The sequence below is a fragment of the Hydra viridissima genome, unplaced genomic scaffold, assembly GCF_058129835.1.
Source record: "Hydra viridissima isolate aposymbiotic clone 2 unplaced genomic scaffold, HvirCarnegie_v1 scaffold_10, whole genome shotgun sequence".
NCBI lineage: Eukaryota > Metazoa > Cnidaria > Hydrozoa > Anthoathecata > Hydridae > Hydra > Hydra viridissima.
The window spans coordinates 10105161-10130016 of record NW_028324309.1 but is presented as its reverse complement, the minus strand read 5'-3'; the positions used below and the strand labels follow the sequence as shown (position 1 = coordinate 10130016).

Below are 24856 nucleotides of genomic sequence, written 5' to 3'. Positions count from 1 at the left end.
TATGACATTATAAACATTATAATTTAATTAAATAAACTCTTGTTTTAAAGAAAAATTAAAAACTGCATCTTAATAGATATAAAAATTAGCATGTTTGTATTTATTTTTTTTAATGATTTGATATTAAATTCGAAATTACTCAATATTCAATTACTACGAAATTATTATAAAATCATGAAATTGAAAGCAATAAAATACTCTAATAAAAAGTTGCGCCACAACAGTTTTAAAAATGGACGAAAACTTTTTTAACGCTAAACCCGGTTCACACTGTACGTATTTAAAAATGGTCGTATTTCGACGTTGGCCCGACGTTGCACTATGCATCGCTAAGCGGAAATAGGATTTTGTACATATTTTTTAGTGATTTTTCATATTTAAACTTTTTAAGTTTTTTTTTTTTGCATTCAATTTTTAATTCTCTATAAAAAAAAAATCATTTTTAGTTTTTTTAAACTTTTGACATCTAAAGGGTTTTTTTAAGGTTTTAAAAAACTCGCTTTTTTGTTAAAATCCTTTCAAAATATATGATAAGTGTAGAATTTCTATATTATTTTTATGCGAAATTAAAATAATAATGTATTTAATTGAATGTAAAACAAGAAATAGAAAAAAAAGGTTTTTGAATAGCATTTTTTTGCTGATTTTTTGATTTCTTAAACATTGATTAATTTAAGCATGTGGTCACAGAGGTCGCCTCGTTTTTTTTAAATAAAATATAGCTACTGCAAATCGACTTTACTGCCATGCAAAAAAATTGAGGCGACCTCTGTGACCTCATGCTTTAAAATCATTTTTACTACTGTGAGTTTTATTAAAAACCGACTAAATTCTGTGAAGTAAATGAAAATTCCGAAGTTCAATAACATACGGTAAGTTTTTATTTGATTCAGTTTTACCTTGCGATGGTTTTTATAAATTATCAAAATGGCTTGATTCACTCATCGTCAACTTTTAACACATACATTTCCAGAGCAGGTGAAATATTCAGAAACTGAAGTAAAATATAGTCTCTTCAATATGATCAAACATTCAGTTTCTAGAGAGTTTGAGTATCTTTTGGAGTATGAAGATAATTCTATTAAAGTTTTAGCACAGGAGGAACGTGATAACATGTTATTTGCAAAGTGGGTGGTGATGGTCAGAGTGACCAATCTGAGTTTCAGAATGCAGTAACTATGAAGAAAGGTGTGGATGATTACACTGTGTATAGTAAAGTGTTTGTACTGTTGGAGATTAGAAGTGGAAAAAAGATACTATGGAAAAATTGTAATCCAAATAGTCCAGATGCAACCCGTCATCTTATGTTTTGTTTTTCCAAAGAGACTGCTAGTTTTATTCAAGAGAAGTTTGAACATTTACAAAATGAAATTTTGTATTTAGAGAATATTAAAAGTAAACTTATACTTCATGACAATACTTTTGTTATAAATTCAAGTTTGTCAACTATTTATACCACAATGAATGATGGTAAAACACTTAATGCTGTGGTATCAAAAATGCTTTAAAAAATATTGCATCTCAGTGCTGTCATGTATGTCAAGCAAGTCCTAAGGAGTTTAATTTGGAAACCATTTGGAATAAAGATAAAAATGCAGACAAAAATATATTGAAACTTGGAATATATTGAAATCTTCAATTGTGGATATTCAGCATGGAGTTAGTTTTTTTTTTAATACTGCTTGCAAACTTCCAGCAGTGAAACAAGGAAGAAAAATAGCAGCAAAAAATGGCCAAGAATTTATTGAAAACAAAAAAAAAAACTCCAGCACTTATTCAAAATACAATTAAAAATAAGGGTATCTTTTGTCAGGAAGGGAAGTTGTACATCCAACACTGGCAATGTTGCACGAAAATTCTTTAATAATCCATCTGTGACTGGAAGAATACCACTATGATGAAACTATTTAGGGACCTGCTCATTGATATGAATAGTACAACAGCAAGACCGGATGTGAAAATTTTCAAGCAGAAATCTGAATGTCTGTTTGGTCTCATTTCTAATGATCAGTTTTTAAAAACCATTCCAATGTCACAGTCTTTGCATAGAATGGTAGTTCATGGTCTTTCTTTTATTAAATATTTTAAGTATCCAATAGGTTCTTTGTCTGAGAGTGCCTTTGAAGCCAGGAACAAAGCCAACAAAACTGCATGAGTACGTCATGCACGTTTAACTTCTTTTGCTGAAAATACTAGGGATACAGCTAATTATTTATTTATGACATCTGATATGTACCTATACTGTAAGAAAAACAAAATGCAAGAGATATTAAGGCTATACTGCAAGAAGATTAAGCTGATAACTGTTCTTAAGGTAAATATTGGAGAAAGCTATGTATATCTTAAATTTAAATATTTAATGTTATCGTTTAATTTTATTAATGATACATTTTAGGTGCTGGTGGTAGCCAATCTGATATTTTTGAGATCTTTTCACATAATCAACACAGCATGTTTTTTTATGCTTGAAAAAAAAACAAAAAACTAATTGTTAGAAAAGTTGAAGCATAAGAATCCCAAACTTTTATGTTTGAGGAAAAGTTGCATCAATTGGCCTCAAATTGACTCAATTTTGCCATGTTTTTGTTTTCCTCAAAGATGTGTCTAAAGTCCTATTTCTACTTAGTGATGCATAGTGCAATTCTTGAAGGCTTGTTGTAGATATTAAATTTGCTCCACATAAAGATTGCTGAGACATGTTTAGAATGAAAATTTTAATTATATTTCAATTATATACATTTATTACAGTGAATACAGTTTTTTCTTGAATGTAAAATTGTTAAAATTAGAATTTGATAGATAATTTCTATAATAAATAGTTTATATCTTAAACTATACTATTTTTTACAATAACAAAACTTTTTAAAATTTTAGTGTTTGTTGTTAAATAATTTTAGGAAGTCAAAGAGTAATGGTTCATATTAAGAAAAGAAATCAAGGAAGCATCATTAAACCATGCAGCTGTAATTGATAAGCAACTTTTAAGAAAAGGCTATTCTCATAGCCACATATTGTTAAAAACCTATTTTAGCATCAGAACCTTGATTCTGCATTTGAGGGGAATGGAACTTCTGGAGTATTTATTTCACTTTTATTTATAATAAAATATTTCTGCTATTTCCTTTTTTATTTAACATGAAAATATAAGTTGGAGACTAAAAATGCCTGTAACCCCTAAAAAAGATAAATTGATATATCAGATTTAGAGTTTAAAATATCAAAAACTATCGGTTTTATATCTTTTTAATCAAAAATCGAATTAGTCCGGATAAACCACCTAAAAAACCGGAATGAAACCGGTTTTAAAAAAGACCGGACTTTTTTTTATAAATATATGTATAAACAAACAATATCTCATAATTGATGCTTTGTTAAAAAAATTACTTCAAAATGTTAAATAGTTCTCTAGTTATAAGGCTATTTCCTTTTTTTCTATCAGCGCGACGCATAGTGCGTTGGTTCAACGTCAGCGCTAAGTTAATAAAATTGGCCAACCCTTCCGACGTTGGCCCGACGTCAGCCCAACGTATGTGTGCTAGCTGGGTTATGTTTAGAGGAAGCTCAAAAACTTCGAAGTTTAACTTTTGTCCTATTTGGTCACACGCCGTATATGGGAACATTCCCTATGCGCCGAATAAATGTTACTAAATTTAAAGTAACAGTTAAGTAAAAAATAATTGTTTAAGTTTTTTATTTTATTGATAAATGAATTTACGTAGTTAGAATTTTTCTGTAAAATTATGATGCGAAATTTTGTTTAGAAAATGCTATTAGAGGTGACTTTTTGAACTGATGTTACTTGCAGGTATTAAGAAGAAAAAGTAGTTAAAAAATTTATTACAATTTATGAACGAGGCCCGGTCCAACTTACTTAAGTGAGCCTATGTATCCCACTAAATTAAATTGGTATTTTTTTAGTCACTCATGTTGGTAGGCCCTTCGTGATGCCCAGAGCGAAATCTCTGCCCCCCCCTCCTTCTAAACGGGTCTGACCTTTACATTCATAAAATTCAGTGACACTTTAGAATATTTATGCACCCCATAAATGTTTTTTCGGTCAATACCCTGCTGCCATATATTTTAATTTTATTTCATGTCATTTTTAGTTTGATGTTTATACTTTTAGTTTTAAGTAAAAAAAAAATAAAAATATAAACATCAAATTAAGCTGTAACTTAAAAAATAAAAGCTTAAAATTTTTTTTGCACTTTTAACCCAAAAGTTTCTATTTGCTTATATATTATGGCCGTCGTTCTCTAACTCTCTGACAGTTTATAACGAACATCCTTGTAAAAATATCGTTAGAAACAAAAAGTACCTGGTTCTCTAATTTCAAGATAGATAAAAAAAACCCTCTAAAATATAAATTACTCCCTAAAAAATGAGTTTCTTGGAAAAAAAAAAAGAGATAACACGAGACAAATCAACATTTTTAGAAAGTTTCACATATCCATATACACGAATTGGCTTACTTTTTAATACCTTTCTATGTTGCTAGATTTTTACTTATATTTTAAGGAACATCTCCATGTGCACATCATTTCATTTTTAATTAAAAGCTTTTTTTTTTTTATAGCTCTCTTTATCTTTTTTTAAACTTTGAGTGTATATATATATATATATATATATATATATATATATATATATATATATATATATATATATATATATATATAATTATTTGATTTAAAAAACATTTTAAATCAAATAATTTTCTTTTAGAAAAAAATTTGATTTAAAATGATTTTAGCTTTAAATTCAAAGTTAAGACCTCTTCAAAAAACAGTTCGTTATCTTAGTGTATTTAACAAAATATCAATACCTTACAATGAGCACTTTCAACGTTCCTTAATTACTCCAGAAGATTACTGGAATGAAGCTGCCCAGGAAATATCATGGTTCAAGAAATATCATCAAGTGCTTGACAATTCTAATCCACCTTTCTCTAGATGGTAAGTTAAACTTAAGTGTAAGCAAACTTTTTTTGAAGCTTTGTGTTAAAAAATAATTTGCAGATTATTTGTTAATACAAAGAGAAAAAAAAAAACTAATGGTTTGGGTTTTTTCTTAATTTTTTTTAATCTATTATGCATAATAAGTAACTTTATAAGATCTCACATTTTTAGTGAACTAATGCTCTGTAAACTCAGTAAAAAAAAAAAGAAACAGTATGGTGTACCAGTTTAGATAGAACACTAAAAATGAGACTACAGTTTACAATTCATCTTCTGATAATGAAATAAACTTTAAAAAGATGTATTCAAAATCTTGTCTAGAAGCATTTGATTAAAATTAATAGTTAGAGAAAAGTTAGAGAAAAGAAGTTGTGAAAAAACCCTACAAGCTAACCAATCAAACCTTCTTTTATGAATCATCTTTTAAAAACTAATACAGATTTTGAACCAAAAACCCAAATGCTAAATTAGCAGCAGCAGGGATCAGATCAAATTAGACAAACAAAAATTTAATAAACATATACTACTCTATGAGTTCTGAATGTATATTTCATTGAGGTCAAATTGTTCAGGAAAAGAAGCTTTACAAGCATCTTTAAACAATGAGTCTAGTGATGTGGAATAAAGTTATATACTTTAATCAATAACAGTATGTTAATTGTACTTATTACTAAAAACTATGGAATTATAAACCTTTAAACAGTTTCTGTATAAAAAAACAAAAGTTGAGTCCTAATAGTAGATATTGGTTGAGTTTGCTAAAAGTTCAAAGGTATTATTAGTGTAAAGCACAATGTACATTACATTCTATAGTAATTTATTACAAGGAAGGTCGGGAGCTCAAACACATTGTTTTATTTTTTATCTGATGATTTGTTACACAATATGTTTTGCAGGCCTAAATGTTGAGCCTATAGTAGATTTGATGTTCGTATTTTGCCAGAAAAATGCTAATGTTTAGTTCCACAACTTTTAAACAGCGATCAATTTTTCAATAAAAAGAATGTATTTATGATGGTGTGTTGTAGATGGGTTTAGTAATTAAATAAGTTGATACAAGCATAAACAAGTGCAAAGTTTCTTCATCCCCATTATCAACAAAATAACAGATTTTTGCTTCAAAACTGTATATGAACAAGTATTCTTTTACTTGAAGAAATAAATAAAATCAGGTCAATATCTTCCTTATTTTTTGTTTTATGATAAATAAGCTTTAAATAAGCTTTAAACAAAAAGTTCTCAATAAAACAACTTTTTTTTAAAGCACTGTGTATACATACATACATACATACATACATACATACATACATACATACATACATACATACATACATACATACATACATACATACATACATACATACATAAATACATACATACATGCAATATAGGGTTTATCATTGACACTCCCAGTTATTGTATAATTTTTTATTGTTGTATGAAATCAGAAATAATCCAGCGTTTGCCAATTTCACAACTCAAATACAACAGCTGATTATTTTCATTTTAGGCATACCAATAACTTTCCATTTGGTTTGGATCATCCATCATTATGTATGATGCAACTTTTTACCCATTAGTTTTTTTGTGAAAATATGATCTTTTGACAAGTTACTATTAATTAAAATGTGCTGAATGTTCAATCAGATTCCAAACATAATTTTTACTAAATGAATTAACAAGAAGGCTGAAGTTATAGTGCTAGTTATAGTGAAGATTTTGGTGCTAATAGGTTATTTTGTCATAAAAATAATACAAAAGCCTATTAGCATTAGATGCATGTAAAAAAATTTAAACTGAGGACAGTTATGAGTTTTTTTTATCATTACTCTCCACCTCCTGTTTTTTTTTCTTTGCAAATTTTTTTTCTCAATTGTTAAATTAGATCTATACATTAAATAAACCAAAAATTAGAAACTAAATTCTATAGTTATCAGGTTATCATTTATTAAAAGGTTTATTGCAGTTGAAAAAATGTGTTAAAAATTAAGTATATGTGTGTGTGTGTGTATATATATATATATACATATATAAATATATATATATATATATATATATATATATATATATATATATATATATATATATATAAGACAACTTCAGGAAAAACTTTGGTGCTAATAGGGATGTGTTGCATCTTTTCTGACAGATTTATTTCTCTTCAGTGTATCTCCTTTTCCATTAGGAAATTTATTATTGGTCAAATTTATCCTTTACTGGCCAACAACAAAAATCTTATCTCAATTTCCTTTTTTTTTTTTTTCTGTTGTTTATGTTTTATTAAGTTATTATCTGGAAGAAACAAAGTACTAAAATAATAAATTGAAATTTAGGGAAACAAAATTACATAATTATATGAATTATATAAAATATATAAATTTATATAAATTACATAATTATATAAATTTTAATACTTGAAAAAAATATTGATTGTTTTTCTCTCTTTGACTTTGAGATTATAAATTTAAATTTTGTTATAAAGACACTCACAACCCTCACAAGCTACCTGAAGTTTAAATGTAAAATTGATGAATGCTGTAACATTTATATATAATACAATTAAAAACATCTTTAGGTTTGTAGGTGGACAAATGAACACATGCCATGAGCTTCTTGATCGACATGTTTCGGAAGGTTACGGGAATCAAGTTGCATTGTTTTATGACAGTCCTGTAACAGGAAAAAAAGCTTCATTTACTTATTCCCAATTAATGGATCAGGTTTTTTTAACATTTTGATTTTGAATTTTCTTAATGTTCAATTAAGTTTCACTTTTTTAAACTTAAAGAGCATTTTACCAAATATATGTTTAACAAAACATCAATATATAACATCAAAAAAAGTATGTTTAACATCAAAAAACGTGCTTACAGATTAAACTTAGTTTTAGATCAAATTTAAAACTTATTTAATTTTAGTTATAATTTAAAACTTATTTAATTTTAGTAATAATTATTATTAAGTAGAGTATGAAATAATATCAATCAAGAAATTCAGGTATTCCATTGTGGCTTATTATCCATGTAACACGGTAATGATAATTTATAAGATTAATTATCTTCTTTAATTAGTTTTTATTAATTTTAGTATTAATAAAAGAAAGAATCTGAGCAAAATACCCAAAGAAACTGAGTTTTTATGTGTGATTGTTTTTGAAAACCAACTCTGCTTCAAAATGAGGAAGTTTACACAGTTTTTTCCCTCTTCATTTGTTGTTTTAATGTGCACATTTTTGTAATTTTCTTACCTTTGATAAACTGTTCTAAGCATGAATGCTCATAGTCTGTAGGAAGAATCCATCTTCACATAGCATTTAATTTTTTAGCCTGTTTGTTGAAGTAATGTTCAATCTCATTACTTGTTCTTTCATTTACAAATGCAATTAGGAAATTGTACTTGTCAGATGATAATCCTAAGGTTAATTGTCTCCTCCAAGTGCACTTTTAAATGCAGTTGAATTTTGAAATTGATTTTATGTTGTATTAAATATATCTTTATAGGTCCTAAGATGTTATTTTTTGTCAAATTCCAATACCTAACCTAAAAAACTTTTTTAAAAAGTGGTTTGACTTATTGAGAAATATATAATATGATTTAAGAAAGTTATAAGTTTGTTAAACCGCTTGTTAAACAATAAATACTGATATACACATGTAAATAACTAATTGCAATGTAAATTATGGCTATATATATATATATATATATATATATATATATATATATATATATATATATATATATATATATATATATATATATATATATATATATATATATATATATATATATGTTTTAGAAGTCTATAAAGTATGTTACATATATTATTGTTTAAATATTTTAATATAGGCTTCAAAGTTTGCAAGAGTTCTGGTAAATCTTGGTGTTAAGAAAGGAGATAGAGTCTTGATTTACATGCCTATGATACCTCAGGTAGTTTTAAATACAAATCGATAAGTGCTTTTTGTTTGCTTTTCAGCTATTAAAGTGTAGTGGATGAAAAACAATTTATTTATATGATAAAATAGAACACACAAAAAAACAACTCAAATTAAATATGATTTTCTGGTCACAAGTTATATTCTGTAAAAGACATTATTTATGAAAAAAAATGATTTAAAATGCTTATAGCACAGTAAGAACATAAAAATGGACCTTAGTGGAGAAAAGCTGTGTCTGTAAGCATATGTTTTCAATTATAACTTTTAATAAAATGCTAAAAAGTTTTTCTGATGCTAAAAGTGTTTAATCAAATGTTAACATGATTACTTGTCATCCAAATTTATCTTGGTAGAAATAAAAAAAAAAAAATTCTAAAAATGTCATTGTGTTTTAGTCTGTAGTTGCAATGCATGCTTGCACTCGAATTGGAGCTGTTCATGTTACAGTTTTCGGCGGCTTTGCCTCAAATGAATTGGCAAGAAGAATCGATGATGCAAAGGTTTTCTTTTTTTTTTTTTTTTTTTTTTTATAAGTTTTAAAAGAATAGTTTGCTTTTGTTGTATTTATATTTTTTTAAAGTTTTTTCTTGTAAAAAATAATTCTTATCAGCATGGGCAGAACAAGAAATCAACTCAGACATGACAGATGCAAGAAAATCCTGAGTTTTCTAAAAAAATCCAATTCAGTTCTTTTTTTTTCTGATGAGAAATACTTCACAGTTGACAAGACTATTAATTGAAGAAATGACAGTTACATCTCAACCAAACCTGCTAGGGATGTCTCAGAACATATCAGGAGTGTCGGGAATTCAAAACATCCAAGTCAACTGATGGCTTTTAGACTGGTAGAATCAGATGGCAAAAGGATGCTAAGCTTAAGCTTAACACTGATGGATACCTTGACATATTACAACAATTTGTCCTTCCATGGGTCAAAGGAAACTATCAAGACACATCAGACATAGTTTTTGTCCCAGATGGTGCACCTTGTCATACCTCAAAATGAACTCAAAACTGGCTTAGTGACAACTTCAACATCTGGCCTAAGGAAATGTGGCCTCTCAGCAGTCTAGATTTAAATCCTTTTGATTATTCAGTCTGAGTTAATGTTGAAACAGAAGCTTGCAAACAGTAACAGCCTAATTCAGCATGGAACAAGAAGTCAGAAGACTACATTAAGAAGACCTGCTCAAGATTTAGGCTGTTATTCACGCTAAAGGAGGGCTTTTTAAATAAATGTGTCCTATAAACATAAATAAAATCACCACTGGTGATGTTAATATAATGATGTGTCCTACAAACATAATAAACATCACCACTGGTGATGTTAATTTTCTCAGAAAAGAAAGTTTTCTAAAAAAGTTTCCTTCCTAGTTTTTTTGAGCTTGTATTAAATTTTTAAAAAGGTGTGCGATAGTTGTAGCCACCTGGTAAAGGAGAAGTTAATTCATGACTCTCAGAGTGTGAATTTTCTCAAGTTTCATGAATTTTTTGGAATCCCTGCACTCTTGTTCTGCTGGTTCAGCTTGAGAAGTGGTTGGTCTAATATTAGTTTATTTTATTTTATATAACTTGTATGTAACTTTTATCTTGTATGGTGTTTTGTTAGACAAATCAAGTTAAAGTCTTTAAAAAGTGATAACTAAATAATCTTTCTAACCAATTTGCCTAATAAAATATTTTAAAATAGCCTTGACTTCAATATCTTTGGATTGTTGAGAAACTGGTAAAATTAGTAAGTATAAATGGTAGAGCTTGTAGGGTGTAAAGAGTAGTGCTAACAGTGTATAAATGGTAGCTCTACTAATGTATAAGTTTAAAGTATTAATAAAGTAAAAAACCCAAAAAAGTTTTTTTGATTGTCTTTGAATATAAGAAAAATAAAGAAAAAGTTTAATTAATTTTTTTATTAAGCCTATTGTTATGGTAACAGCCTCCTGTGGCATTGAACCAAATAAGGTGATTGGATATGAGTCACTTGTTGATGGAGCACTGAAGTTGGCTTCTCATTCACCAAAGTGTGTTGTGACTGTGCAAAGAGAACAGGTGAACAATTATTTACAAGCAAGAGTTTAAGTATCTCCTTCAAGATGTTTTTTAAAATTAAGATGTGTAGTAAAACAATTAAATGGTGTAAAACGCTAATTATACAGAGTATTTAAAGTATTAGTTTTTTAAGTAAAGTATATGAATTATTTAAAAATTTACTTTGAACATATTCAGTTATTTAATGTTTATTTCTGACAAAAAAAAAGTCTTTGATTCCCTCTATCATCAGTATTTTAAGTTATAAAAAAAACCTTTTCCTTAAAGACCATTTATCTTAAAGAAATAGTTTCTTAAGATTATATAATTTTTTTTGGTAGGATTTAATATGCAATTGAGTTTGTATTCAATTATTAATACCCTTTTAACATGTTTGTGATTATTTTTAAAAATGCTTTAAAAGCTTGAGTACACTTAAAATTAAAAAAAAAAAAAAAAACATTGCTAGTCTGTAATGATCACCAGTGATTTTCAACTTTTTTTTTGAGAAACAAATTGCTTCAAGCTGGAGTAGACCTTAAGTAGACCATAAAACAACTGTGTACAAAATATGAAAGCTGTATGTCTTCTGGTTTCTATCTTATTTTCATATTTTATGATGATAACAATAAAAATTTTAAGTAAATGTAAAATCATTGTAAATGTTAAGTCATTGTAAATTATAAACAAGTGTGGGTCATGGTAAATCTTTGAAACAGGAATGGGCATAAGACTTTTAAATCATGTGGAATGGAATGTAAATATATGTTTTTTTCAGTTTAATTTTATCTTAGGGGCATGTGAAAAAAGGACAAGAAATAGTATACATTTATAGACACAAAACATTCATTAAGAAACATGGTTTTAAATGTTGCAAATCAGAACAAATTGAACAAAGTCAATAATAATTTTTCTTAATTTTAATACAAAAAATTTAAGCATTACAATACATAATCTTTTATTAAAGTGGTGGTTTATTTCTACATTTGCACTTGACACAGATGAAAGCATTTCTAGTCTGAAGGCTTACTCCCATTTCCTGCAGAAGTCAGTTTCACTGATCTTTCAAGTGTTTGTGAGTGGCAAATAAAATTTGGGGCAGTTTCTCTTTGTGAGTTTTCTCTAACTGTATTCCCAAAATCTCTTCATTTGACTTCTAAACAAAGAGGTATAAATAGTCATTCAAGTTTATCAATCTTGACCAGTTTTTGCACTTAAAGTTGAATAGCTAGAACTATATTTACCCTTATACCATTCCTTTAGTCCTTTCTTAAGCTACTTAATAGGAGTGTTTCTTATTTTTAAAATCCTAGCAATTACACTTAGTCTGCATTCCTGTTTCTCAGAATAAAGCAAAACCACAATAAAATTCTGAGGTTGGAGATAAAAACTCTTTTTTTGAATGGGCAAAATAATGCCTTGAACATGGGGATCCAGGTTTCACATCAGTTGAATAAATTGGAAGATAAATTTTGCACCCTCAACAAAATACATTGTTTATTTAATGCTGAACCACATTTGACCATATACTGTATGAATGTACTCAACAAGTATTTCTAATTCTATACTTGGATTAATAAAGATAAATTACCTTTTTACTGCTACCATAACTACAATAAAGATGCATATTTCAACATCCAAAGCATTTTATATACCTGTTGTCACAAGGTAAAGCCACCAAAGTGCAGCTACATACCAGCAGATCAAACAGTTTGTTCTTGTTTTTATTTATTGTTTTTCTTGTCAGAAGTTGTCCTATATTGCAAATATAGGACATTATCATAAACTTTTTTCAGGTATCAAAACCAATTTGGGATTGCAATTAAGTTAAAACTCTTTTAAAGTATTATAAAAGTGTTAAGTATTCTCTGTGTAATATTAATATAATAGTAAGTGCTCTTAACTAAAAAATTAGTAATTTATAGCATTTTTAAAATAGCATTTCAAATGCAATAAGTTGCTCTGTTTACAACTTTTTTTTTTTGTTTACATGTTTGGATTGTTTTTTTATGATGTATTTCATTGTTTCTCCATAAAAAATGGCAACTTTAAGGCAGTTGATTAAAGTTTAATTTTTTAAACTTATCTTAAAAATAAGATATCTTCTAGTTAATTTTAGAGGTAACTTGTTTGCCATAACCCTTATTTTCTTTTAAACTAGTTGCTTGAAGCAATTAGATACCAGAAATTACTGGTGCCAATATCTATAAAGATTTATTTTGTTCACACAAAAGATATTGTTATTGTAACTCAAACTGTTTGCAATTATTTAAGGCTGAAATTTAAACAAGTTTTTTAAAATGAGTCTTGATGCTAGTAGTTCTAAGGCCTTATTTGATAGCCCTAAATTGCATTCCAAATCATTTATCTAGTGAGTAGTATTTATCTTGTACTGGTTCAAGCCTTCAATTTCAACATCATTGTTGCCATTGAGTTCTTTATCATAAACCAAATTTTAAGAGTGAATCGTTAAATGGAAACTGGCCCTGGGACTTCAGCTAAATGTTGATGTTAGATAAGGTTGCTCAATTTTACATTTTGTTATGTCCTAGTTTGTTAACTGGACAAACATAATTGTCTATGCAATGATTTTTTACTTTTAAAGAAAACTGACAGTATTTTTTAAAACAGCCAAATTTAGTCTAAGCTAAGTAAAAAATCCAACTTGACAGAAAATAAGTTTTGTAATCAGTAAAGAGATTCTTTTTTTCTCTAAACAAAATTCATATATTATTTAGAGAAGAAAAAAAACAAATATGGTAAACTATTTATTTATTAAGTGTAAAATCTTGTTATAATTTTCACTCTTTAAAAATAACATATCTGCTTTGTTTTCATTTTAAGGGAAATGTGATATAAATATCAAATAAATAAAAGCATGAAAAAATAATTATATCAAAATCATATCAAAATTAAATATAAAAATTTTTTAAAATCATATATCATTTATGAAGCTAGATCTTTGTATAACATCTCCTTAATTTCTAACTGATCTGATTAAAAATCTTCTTTTGATAATCCTGTTTATAAACAAAAATATTTTGTTAGTTATTTGTAATTACTTAAGCATTTTTTTTAAGTTACAATTTTTAAAAATGTTCTTGTCTTTTGTTTTTTATAATTTTACTTTATTTATTGCAAATTTTCCTTATCTATGATCTTTTCAGTTGAAGCAACTCAAGTTTATCAATGGTTTTCATATTGATTGGGACGATATAATGGAAAGTGTTAAAGGTCATGACTGTGTGCCTGTGGATAGTGATGATCCATTATATATTTTATACACCTCTGGGACAACAGGCCGTCCTAAGGTATTATGATTTTGTACTTATCTTTTCAGTTTAAAACAGTGATCTACTTGACACTTGAGTTTTTAAAGTTTTTTTATTACTTTTTGTTACTAAATACAGAAAAAGTTTTATTTTTCAACTACTGTAAAAGTTATAGTAGTTAAACTATTGTACAGAATGTAAATAAACAGAAAAGCAGTATAGGAACATTTATATGCATAAGTTGTTCAGTTTTTTGCCTACATATAAATAATCTCACAGTTATATATATCCCAATCTATATGTTAATTATGTTGTATGGATGACACGTTAACAAGCAGAGAAACAGTTATTGTAAATATGCTCATTTAACAATTTAAAAGATCACAATGTGCACCTCCTGCTACTAAATAAAGATAAGCAGTTTTCACATCAAGCATATAACTATCAAATAACTAAAGATATTCATAATTGGTGTAGCCAGCTTTCTAACGCTTTTTTGGAACTCTTTGAATGTGTGATAAAACTAGAAACAACTAAAACTGAAAATGATGAAAACATTAAAAATCTGAAGACAGAAATAAGTAAAGTAGCTGAGTCGAGCAAGTCTATCAGTCAAACAGGGCAAACAAAAAAAGAAACCAACAGAGCAGCTGATGGTAACAAATGTAGCTATTAATGAGTTAGACGAAAGAAAGAGAAGAGCAAAAAATGTCATTATTTATGGAGTAGCCAAATCAAATAAAGAAAGCATAGAAATGAAATCAAAAGAAGATGAGTCAAAAGTAAATGAAATTTTTAAGATCATAAATCAAGAGAATGTAATACCAAAATTTGTTAGATGGTTGAGATCTAAAACTAATAAACCAGGTCCAATTCTTGTTGAATTGGCTGAGGATATTCTTCGTAACACAATATTTTAGCATCAGCTAAAAAATTGAGAAGTAATATCACACATAAAGATATTTATATTAGTCCAGATTTGACTGAGCCTCAGAGACTCCAAGACTTTAACCTCAGAACTGAAAGAAATAAAATGAATTAAGCAAGACCAGATAATGACCCCTTTTGGTATGGCATCCATGGCAATAAGATCATTAAATTCAAAAAGAAACCAGATCAATAGTTTTATACATAATTCAGTGTCAGATTGCAATGAAATTAAAAAGCTGTCATGTTTATACTTAAATGCTACCTCTCTTGATAACAAGCTAAATGAGTTCAAAGTGGTAATTGAACAATACAAACCAAATGTAACTTCTGTGACTGAAACATGGTTTAAACATTGAAGGTTATGATCTGTATAGAAAAGACAGATCAGAAGGACAAAAAGGCGGTGGTGTTGGTTTATATAGAGACAACTCATTAGACTCCAATGAACTAAATGATGCCGTTCTAAATCCCTGTAAACTAGAACAAGTATGGGCAGTTTTGATGTGGTTTTTGGCCTAGCATGCAAATATATAGACAAAAATAATTTCAAAGACTTACTTATCATGGGCAACTTCAATTTCCCATCAATCAACTGGTCAAATGACTGTGTTGATGCAATTTCAAATAAGAATGGAATTGAATATAAATTTACAGATATTTTAAATGATAATTTTCTTTATCAGCATATTAACATACCAACTTTCCAGCTGTCAGATGAACAACTTGGGAATACCTTAGATTTAATCTTTACAACTTAATCAGCAAGTGTTAATGAAATAGATTCAAAATTTGTTTTGGGAAACATAACTAGGGGCCATCTAATAACATGTTTCAGTTTCATCTTGTCTGATAAAGCAATCTGTGACAATAAAAGTAAGCAAAGATTTATGTTTGCTAATTCCAATGTTGAACGAATATCTGACCTAATTTCAAATGTTGACTGGATGCAATGCTTCAGTAACAAAAATGTACAAGAAATGTTTGATGAATTGATTTTTCATAATGAGGTGGCATGTAATCATTTCACTCCAATTAAAAAGACATTAAACTCTTTAAAAATTAGACCAGCATGGGTTAATGCTAAGTTAAAGTTTCTTATTAGAAGCAAGCAAAATTTAAGATATAAAAACTGCTCATGTAAATGGAAAGACCCTGTTTTGAAATCTAAATACAAAATGATTTGCAAAAATGTAGCAGATGAGATTAAAAAGTGAGACAAAACTTTGAGCTTAATCTGGTAAAAAGAGCCATCAAGAATCCAAAGCTTCTCTACAGCTACATGAACAATCAACTAGCAGTCAAAGATACTGTAAAAGCATTAAAGGGAGCAAATGGTAAAACCACTCAAAATTCAAAAGATATTGCTGATATCTTAAACAAAAATTTTCAAGCTGCATTTGAGAGTAAGTTTATTTTTTCATTTAAAAGTATACATAAGTGGAATGGCAAAGGCTGACGTACAATTATTTGTGCAAAGGCTGATGCACAAAGAATTATGCATCAGCCTTTGTCATTCCACTTACATATATTTTTAAAGAATCATTTTAAACCAGCAAACTGCCAGTGCAATTTAGATCAGCAAATATCACTCCTCTGTACAAAAAAGGCAAAAAAATCTTAGCAGGAAACTACCAACCGGTATCACTCACCTCAGTTGTATGTAAAATAATAGAAGATATAATCAGGTGTAAACTTGAAACTTTTCTATATAAGTTCAAACTAATAAGCAAGCAACAGCACAGTTTTGTTAAAAATAAATCATGCTTAACGAATCTACTTGAAACACTTGATTTTATTTCAACCGCCTTAGAGAGTGGTAAACCTGTTGATGTTATTTTTTTAGATTTTGCCAAGGCACTTGACACAGTACCAAATAAAAGATTGTTGCTTAAACTTACAGCTTATGGAATATCTGGTCTGACAATACAATGGATTGAAACATTCTTAAAAGAAAGAAAACAAAGAGTTGTGATAGGCAAAAATGTATCCTCTTGGGCAGAAATTACCAGTGGTGTGCCACAAATGTCAGTAATTGGACCACTCTTGTTTGTACTATTTATAAATGATTTGCCTGAAAATCTAAAAAGTCTAACAAAGCTATATTCTGACGACAGCAAAATTATGAATGAAATGCTTTCCAGTGCATCAACTCTTTCTTTGCAATCAGATCTTGATTCAGCTTTTAAGTGGACTCAAGACAGGCTTGTGAAATTTAATATTTCAAATTGTACAGTCATGTACTTTGGACGAAATAACAAAAAATCACTCTTTTATATCAATGAACAAAAGTTAAACATAACAGAATCTGAAAGTGATTTTGGAGTAATCTTCTCAAGCAATCTGAAATGGAAAAATCATGTAATAAAATGCGTAGGCAAAGCCAACCAAATGTTGGGTCAGATTATAAAATACTTCGTTTGCTTAGATATTAGACTGCTGAGAATACTTTATGTTCCTTTTGTGCGACCACTGTTAGAGTTTGCAGTACAAGTTTGGTCACCTATTCGAAAGGGAGAAATTGAGTTATTAGAGAGAGTTCAACATCGTGCAACTCAATTAATACCATCACTTAAAAAATCAACTATGAGTATCATCTAAAAGCTCTCGACTTGACTACCTTGACAAAAAGAAGACAACGAGGAGATATGGTTCAACTTTATAACATGATTAATATGAATATTGTTAAGATTATTCTTTTGATTAAATATTGGATGATTCCCAATACCTTCAAATTGTGTCTTTAAGAATGTTTTCAAATATCCTAAACATTGTCAGTTTTACAGAGAGAAATAAACTCCTACTAAAGAGTCTAGACAAATGTTCTGGAAAAAAGCTGCACTCATGAGATTTTGACTTTTGACAATATTTTTGTCCTTCACTTTTGATGAAAAACCACAACAGAAATATATGGTTAGCTTAAAAAATATTTTGAAATTTAAATAAAATTAATTTAATTGCAGTACTTGTTTTTGATATCTCAATGAAGATTTCTAACTTTAGGGAATTGTGCGTGGAAATGGTTGTCATGCTGTGGCCTTGAAGTGGAGTATGAAGCATACCTATAATTTAAAACCAGGCGAAGTAATATTTTTTTGTAAAAATTAGTCATTGAGAAAACTAAATGTTGCCATGTATGTTTGTAATATAGTGTAAAAAATACTAAGTGTTGATAATCATAGAAATAATAAAAAATAGCTATGCTTATATATGTAAAAAAGAAGTTAAATATTATTTTTGTTTTAAGAAATCTTTTTTCTTTTTATAATCTACATAACTAATGAATAAGTTTGGATTGTTTTTCAGAAATGTTTTTCTACTAAAAATTTCTATCAGGTTACAAAATTCTGCCTTATAATTACTTTAATATTCTTCTTATAATTACTTCTAATATTCTTCTTATAATTACTTCTAATATCCTTTGTACAAAAATTTGACATTTACAAAAACAATTTAAATGAAGGTTTTTTAAAAAGCCTAAATTTTAAAATGATTTTTTTTTAAAAAAAAAATTTATTTAATGAGGATCAAGATAAATATTTTTATTGTTATTACAGCGATTTTGTTTCCCTCAGTGATAAAAAATCCAAAATTTTTTTTTTTACTAAATGTAAGAATAATGTAGTTTTGATAACATAAATAATTGCAAGATTTTGCATAAAGGTTTAATGCATTTGGTCAGCTTAATTAATTACAAAAGTAAATCTAACAAAAAACTTAAGTGTCATCTTAATGTTTTATAGTATGCATTTTATTTTCTAGAGATGGTGGGCTGCTTCAGACATTGGTTGGGTTGTTGGGCATTCTTACATTGTTTATGGACCACTTTTGAATAGGAGTACTACTATCTTATTTGAGGTTAATTTTATATCTATGATACATGTAGTGTCTTAATTGTTCTTGTTTTAAAACAATAGATGACCTTATGTGCCATTCAATATTTTTTGAATATGTTAAATGCCACATACATTCAATATATTTTGAATATGTTATATGGCACATATATTCAACATATGAATGACCCCCGAATGCTGTAAGTTGAATAATACCTAGTAGGAGAGCATGTATGAGAAAGATCAATAAAGTTTCAGTAACTCCAGCCCTTGAGGTTGATTGACAGTGAAATGGTTTGTAGCTAAGAGAGTTAAATTGTCTTTGTCCAATTAGCTTCACAATTTATTTTACGCTGAGTTTGATTCATTATTGCTGTTTAATAATGATAAAAGTAAATCTTCATTTTTCATTTGAAATTTGATTTTTATATAAAACTTTTTTTTAATTATGATAAAAGCAATATCCATTAAATACTTAATCTTAAATAATTATCAACTCATTAGTTTAATAGTTTCTGACACTGCAGAATGCAATATAAGAGGCTTTTATAAATTTTACTATAAAATTGTACATCTATCAAATATCAAAGAATTATTATAAGTTTATATAACAAGTTTTGCTTCTGTTTTTTGTTTTTGCTTCCCTACACTTCACAATTTAAGGTTTTATAATTTTTTTTTCTATTTATTTTTCTTTTTTTTTTTTTTTCTTTTCTATTTTTTTTTTTTTTTTTTTTAATGTAAACATTTAGTATAATGAATTTAAATGTTTTAACATTTTACTTCAAAAACAAATTTTATAATTTTAGCCCAAAATGTTTTTTTGCTCGATTTTAATTTTTGTTAGTTTGAACTTTAAGGGTAAACCTGTTGGATGCCCTGATGCTGGAACATTTTCAAGAATTATTGATGAGTATGATGTTGTTTCTTTGTTTACTGCACCAACATCAATGAGAGTGATAAGAAATGCGGTTTGTTTTTATCTTTTGCCTTTTATGCAATTTATTTAAACTTTTAAGTTAGCATTTTTTTAGGCAATATATTCTAGTAATGCTCATTTTTAATGTGTAGATAAAAGTAAATGAAATAGCCTCTACAACCAAAACTTCATTTTATCAGTCAATATTTAAAAAAATAACTTTTTAATATATGAAGCACTGTAAAAAGGGGTAACTTTTTTATTCTTAAAGATATTAACAATACTTTCTTGTTTGTCCAGGTATGGATTGACCACTCTCATAATCTGATCCATCAAATGGAGACTTTGATGTTGTTATCATTTGTTGGACAATAACCTTTTCTTCAAGAGCAGTTTGTCTGAGTTTTCTCTTCAGTTTATTATAAAGAGTGTTTTGTTGAGTGTTATTGGCACCAAATCTTCATACAAATTTTTGGAGACAATCCATTCTCAATCTTCTCTATGACTCTCTAAAATGTTGCTTCCATCTATATGACTTTCTTAAATGTTGCTTCCTACACTTGCATCTGATTTTGTTTATAGCTTTTATTCTGAAAAAAAAATCATATTGATTTGGATATTATAGATTGTTTAACCACAAATACATGAACAGATTATCATAATGTAAATAAAACATTTTTTACAGAACATAAAATTAATTTGGATTATAGGTTGGCTTCTGTTTAAAGTTACTTCAAAAAAGATTTTTGAGGTTACATTGACCTCTGCCAATTATTCTTTTTAAGTTAAATGTAAACTCAAAGACTTTGCATGAGGTCTTAGTCATTTGATTTGCTAATTTGAAAATGATTCAGCAAAAACACCTCAGCAAAACAGTAGACTATAAAGAGTTTGTTTTAAAGTTTTAATGAAAATGAGAATTTTTAATACTTTTTAGTAGTTTTATAATATAAGAGCAAATGAAATTTTAAAAAAATTTCTGTTTACTGAAGCAAAGTTACCTTGATGCCCCAAGTTACCCCTTTTTAAAGTTTTAAAAATGTACATATGTTGAACTATTTTTAAAAAGAACAAAATGATAATTTGCTTGTCTTTAGATCAGTATTTTAAGCTAAAGCAACTTAGACAGACTTTAAGAAGTGGAATTAGATTAGTAAACAAAAGGCCAGAATGTAGCAATAATTCAGTGAAGTTCTACTTAATATGTGCTTTCTATATTTAAGTTTTTACTGCAAATCGATTAAAGAATAAACATATCAGCTTTTTTTCTGTAGAAAACATAAAGAGTTTCTAAGTGTCCAATTTCTGCCAAAGTCCAATCTCAAAATAAGCTGCAAATAACTGGATTTAATAAATCAAGCAGCTGTATGTAAACTAAGGAATCATAAAGGTCCTTTTTCCCTTTATTAATTTACACACTTTTTTTTTTTTTACTTTATGGTGATGTAAATAGTTAAAATTATGGTGCATCTTGCAACACTACAGCTAGTGCACCACTAAAAGTAAACTAATAAAAGGTAATAACTGATTTCAGATATGCCTGTCAATTAAAAGCTTTACTCTTGGTTTTAATGTTTCCTTGGTTCAAGCTTCTCACCATTTATCAAATTAAAAGAATGTATGCTAGTAGGATTAAAAAATTCTACTAACGTTTCTTTCAGGTTATGCTAAGAAAAGATTCCAAAAAATGAAACCCTGCAAACTAAATGTAAATTAAAAATTTTAGGTTTTATAAAATGTTGACTTGGTTTATAAATAAATAACTGTCTTTTTGCCAGCCAAACATCATAAGTAAGTTTAGAAATATAAGTCTTGCCTGAAACTATAATTCAAGAATAGATTTTCAAGTATTGCATATATTTTTGTAGTAATGGCAATGCCAAGACCAAGATGACCAACCTTATTTAGCATATAGCTTATTTAGCAATATCTAAATCTCATTGTACATTGATTACCTTCCTAATAATGTTATTCTCATCAATTATTATGGTGACAACTCTTAACATCAAGTGTAATTTGGTAGAAAAAAGTATAATTATATAGAATTCTGTCTACTTCTTGCAAATGAGGCAACTCTATTTAAAAATACAAAGTTGATCTGTTTAAAGTTCTGAAAAAGTAGGTTTTTCCATGAAGTGTTTGTGCAAGTAAGCAAGAGATTGTTTGTACATACTGATGTATGTTGTACATGTGCTGATGTATGCTTATTGTACATCTACTGATGTATTCTTGTTGTGTACAAATATTTTAGTGATTATGGTGCTATATACTAACATGAATCAAGATTTTTAATTTTTCTAAACATATTTTTTAGGATCCTGATGGGAATCTAACAAGAAAACATAACATGGAAAGGTAATCCCATACTTTGTTCTCACCTTAGTTCTTTTCTTTTTTTTTTTTGTTTTTGTTTTGTATTATTTCTCATAGATGATTTTTTTTTTTTTTTACAGATTAAGAGTTGTGTTTCTAGCTGGTGAAAATTGTGAGCATGATTTGTTGAAGTGGACATCAGATATCTTCAGGCGGCCTGCTCTAGATCATTGGTGGCAAACAGGTTTTAAATATGTATTTAAAATTAGTTTATGAAGAACCCATCTTATTACATCATACCAGGAGATTCCTAGACTCTCCTATATAACTGAATTAATAGGAATGTTTGGCCTTTTTGCTGTGAATAGTTTAAGATAATTCTTATTAAGGATGTCTGGAAGTATATGTAATTAAATATGTAATTAAGATAAAATAAATTCTTTTTTTTGGTCCAATTTTACTAAAATTAAAGGGCTTTATTTTCACTTTGTAGAAAGTGGCTGGCCCATTACTAGTCACCATATTGGGCTTGGCTTATCAACTAGCTATCAGCATGGTTCAAGTGGAAAGCCCTCTCCTGGATGGAATGGTAACAAAATTATTATTTTAAAAACTTATTTTTTATTGCTAGATTAAAGATTTTAAGCTTTTAGTCTTATTTCAAACTATTTTTCTCACTTTACTTGACTCAATTTTAGTATGAGGGTTATTATAATATAATAATAATATAAAAAATACAGTATAAAAATAAAATAAAAAAACACTTAATAGTATTATAATATTATTAAGTATTTTTTTATTTTTATTTGTTAGTTAAAGTATTAAACAAGAGTTTAGAAGAATGTAAAGCTGGTGAACTGGGTGAAATCTATGTTAAGTAAGTGTGCTATATTAAATGATAAAACTCCAACTTTAAGTTTTTTGTTAAATTTACTTTTGTAATTAATTAAGTAATAACAGATTAAGCACATTTCACTCGCTTGATTGCTGTTTGGTTTTTCTGTTAACAACATATAAAATAGCAAATGAAGTACAAATTTCTACATCAGACTTAAAATAAATTAAATTTTCTGAAGTTTATAAAAATAGAACTTTTTATGCATTTTAAACAGTAAAGGTTTTGCAAGTTTATATTCATACAAAAGTTGTTACTTTTCAAAAATAGCTTTTACGAATTTACTCAAATAGAAATTCTGTTTCTTGAAAAGTTGAAACAAAATAACTTATGTGAGGTATTGTAAATTTTTTCCTGGAATCTTACAATTTTTTAAGTTTAAATAAGTAAATTGTTTTAAATTCAATTTATTTTAAATGATGGATAAAGAAGAACTTTATTTGTTACTAGTCAATATTAAGAGAAATATAAAAATTCCAGTGCTAATACCAGATATTTTTTATATTTTTCAGTTTTACAGATTAGAAAAATTTACTAATAGAAATCTAAAATTTTATAGCGAAGCAGAAATATGTCTGTAGTTGTTGAAGGCCAGCGCTATTTTTAAAAATTTTTTTTATACAATTGAAAGATAAAAATAATTATTTGATTTTAAAAATGATGATTTGATTTTTGAAGAAATGTTTTTTAAAAATGGTCAAATGCAATTATGAAATTATTTTGGAGTTCTCATTATTGATAATACTCATTGCCTCAACACATACTTACATATTATATATTTTATTGAAAAAAAGATATTGGAAAAATATCTCCTATTTGAGTTCATTCTCATATTGGTTTTTATAAATCATCTTCTTTCAATTTTCTGTTACAAATAGATAAAAGATAAAAAAAATTTGTTCTGCTGGTATAAACTTTAATGATAATTACTTCAGTATCTCTCTAAAACTCATTGTATCTTTTTTTAGCTAAGTGTAGGCTAAAATACTAATAAAAAGTCATTATAGTTTGCAATAATATTGTGAATAAGAATTTAAGTTTAAGACAAGTTGATTATTTGGAATTCGGTTCACCATGTTGCCTATCATGAGTAAGAAATAACCAAATTAGTTATTTCAACAGCAAAAAATTTGTCTTGATTATTAAAGCAGTTTGTCACTTTAGTTTCATCTGTTATTTTTTATACATATTATTTCATTAATATTTAAGTTGTATATTAAAACAGATTTAAAATTTTAGTACATGATGGTTGCAGTGTCCTAAACTTTTTTTTGAAAATTCACTTTCCCCATAAAATTTTTCTCTAATCAAACAAAACTCCACAAAAAGTGGAGTTTCCTTACTTTACTTTTCTTATAGAAACATTTTAAAACATTTTGATTACAGAAAAATATACACAGATTATTCAGCAAGCAGTGCAACATATTATTAATGGTAATATATGCAATTTTGCATAATGGCTTGTTATGTAGAATTGTATATCAATAAGTGTTAAAAAATCTAAAAAAAGTTTCAAAAGCTCAAAATTTGTTCTTAGAGTTTTAATCAAAGATTGATTGTTGCTATTTGATATTTTTTAAAGCTACTTTTTTATTTTGTTGTTACTTTTTTTTTCCCTTCTGTTGTAATTGTTTACCTTGAGCTGCCCCTGTTTTACCTTTAGATATGCTTTCAAAACAATTAATAATTTCCTTCTGTCTATTACAAGACTCTTGCTTTATTTAGAAACCTTTTTTTGTTGAGGTAAATTGATTTGTTTACACTGGACTCATTACAGAA

The 24856-nt window shown here is 27.4% G+C and overlaps 1 protein-coding gene across 1 annotated transcript in view; it reads left to right on the top strand.

The window, feature by feature from the left end:
• The first annotated feature begins 4717 nt into the window (after positions 1-4717).
• The window catches only part of LOC145181844 (acyl-CoA synthetase short-chain family member 3, mitochondrial-like), a 33266-nt gene continuing 13127 nt past the window's right edge, over positions 4718-24856 (top strand). Inside the window, exons 1-13 of the mRNA XM_090065560.1 lie at positions 4718-4952; positions 7531-7675; positions 8802-8885; positions 9289-9393; positions 10808-10939; positions 14086-14229; positions 18121-18201; positions 18880-18975; positions 19811-19921; positions 22184-22224; positions 22323-22426; positions 22676-22771; positions 22996-23059. Of these exons, the coding sequence (XP_089921686.1) occupies positions 4741-4952; positions 7531-7675; positions 8802-8885; positions 9289-9393; positions 10808-10939; positions 14086-14229; positions 18121-18201; positions 18880-18975; positions 19811-19921; positions 22184-22224; positions 22323-22426; positions 22676-22771; positions 22996-23059 (1415 nt within the window). The 5' untranslated portion in view covers positions 4718-4740. The remainder of the gene's footprint in view (positions 4953-7530; positions 7676-8801; positions 8886-9288; positions 9394-10807; positions 10940-14085; positions 14230-18120; positions 18202-18879; positions 18976-19810; positions 19922-22183; positions 22225-22322; positions 22427-22675; positions 22772-22995; positions 23060-24856) is intronic.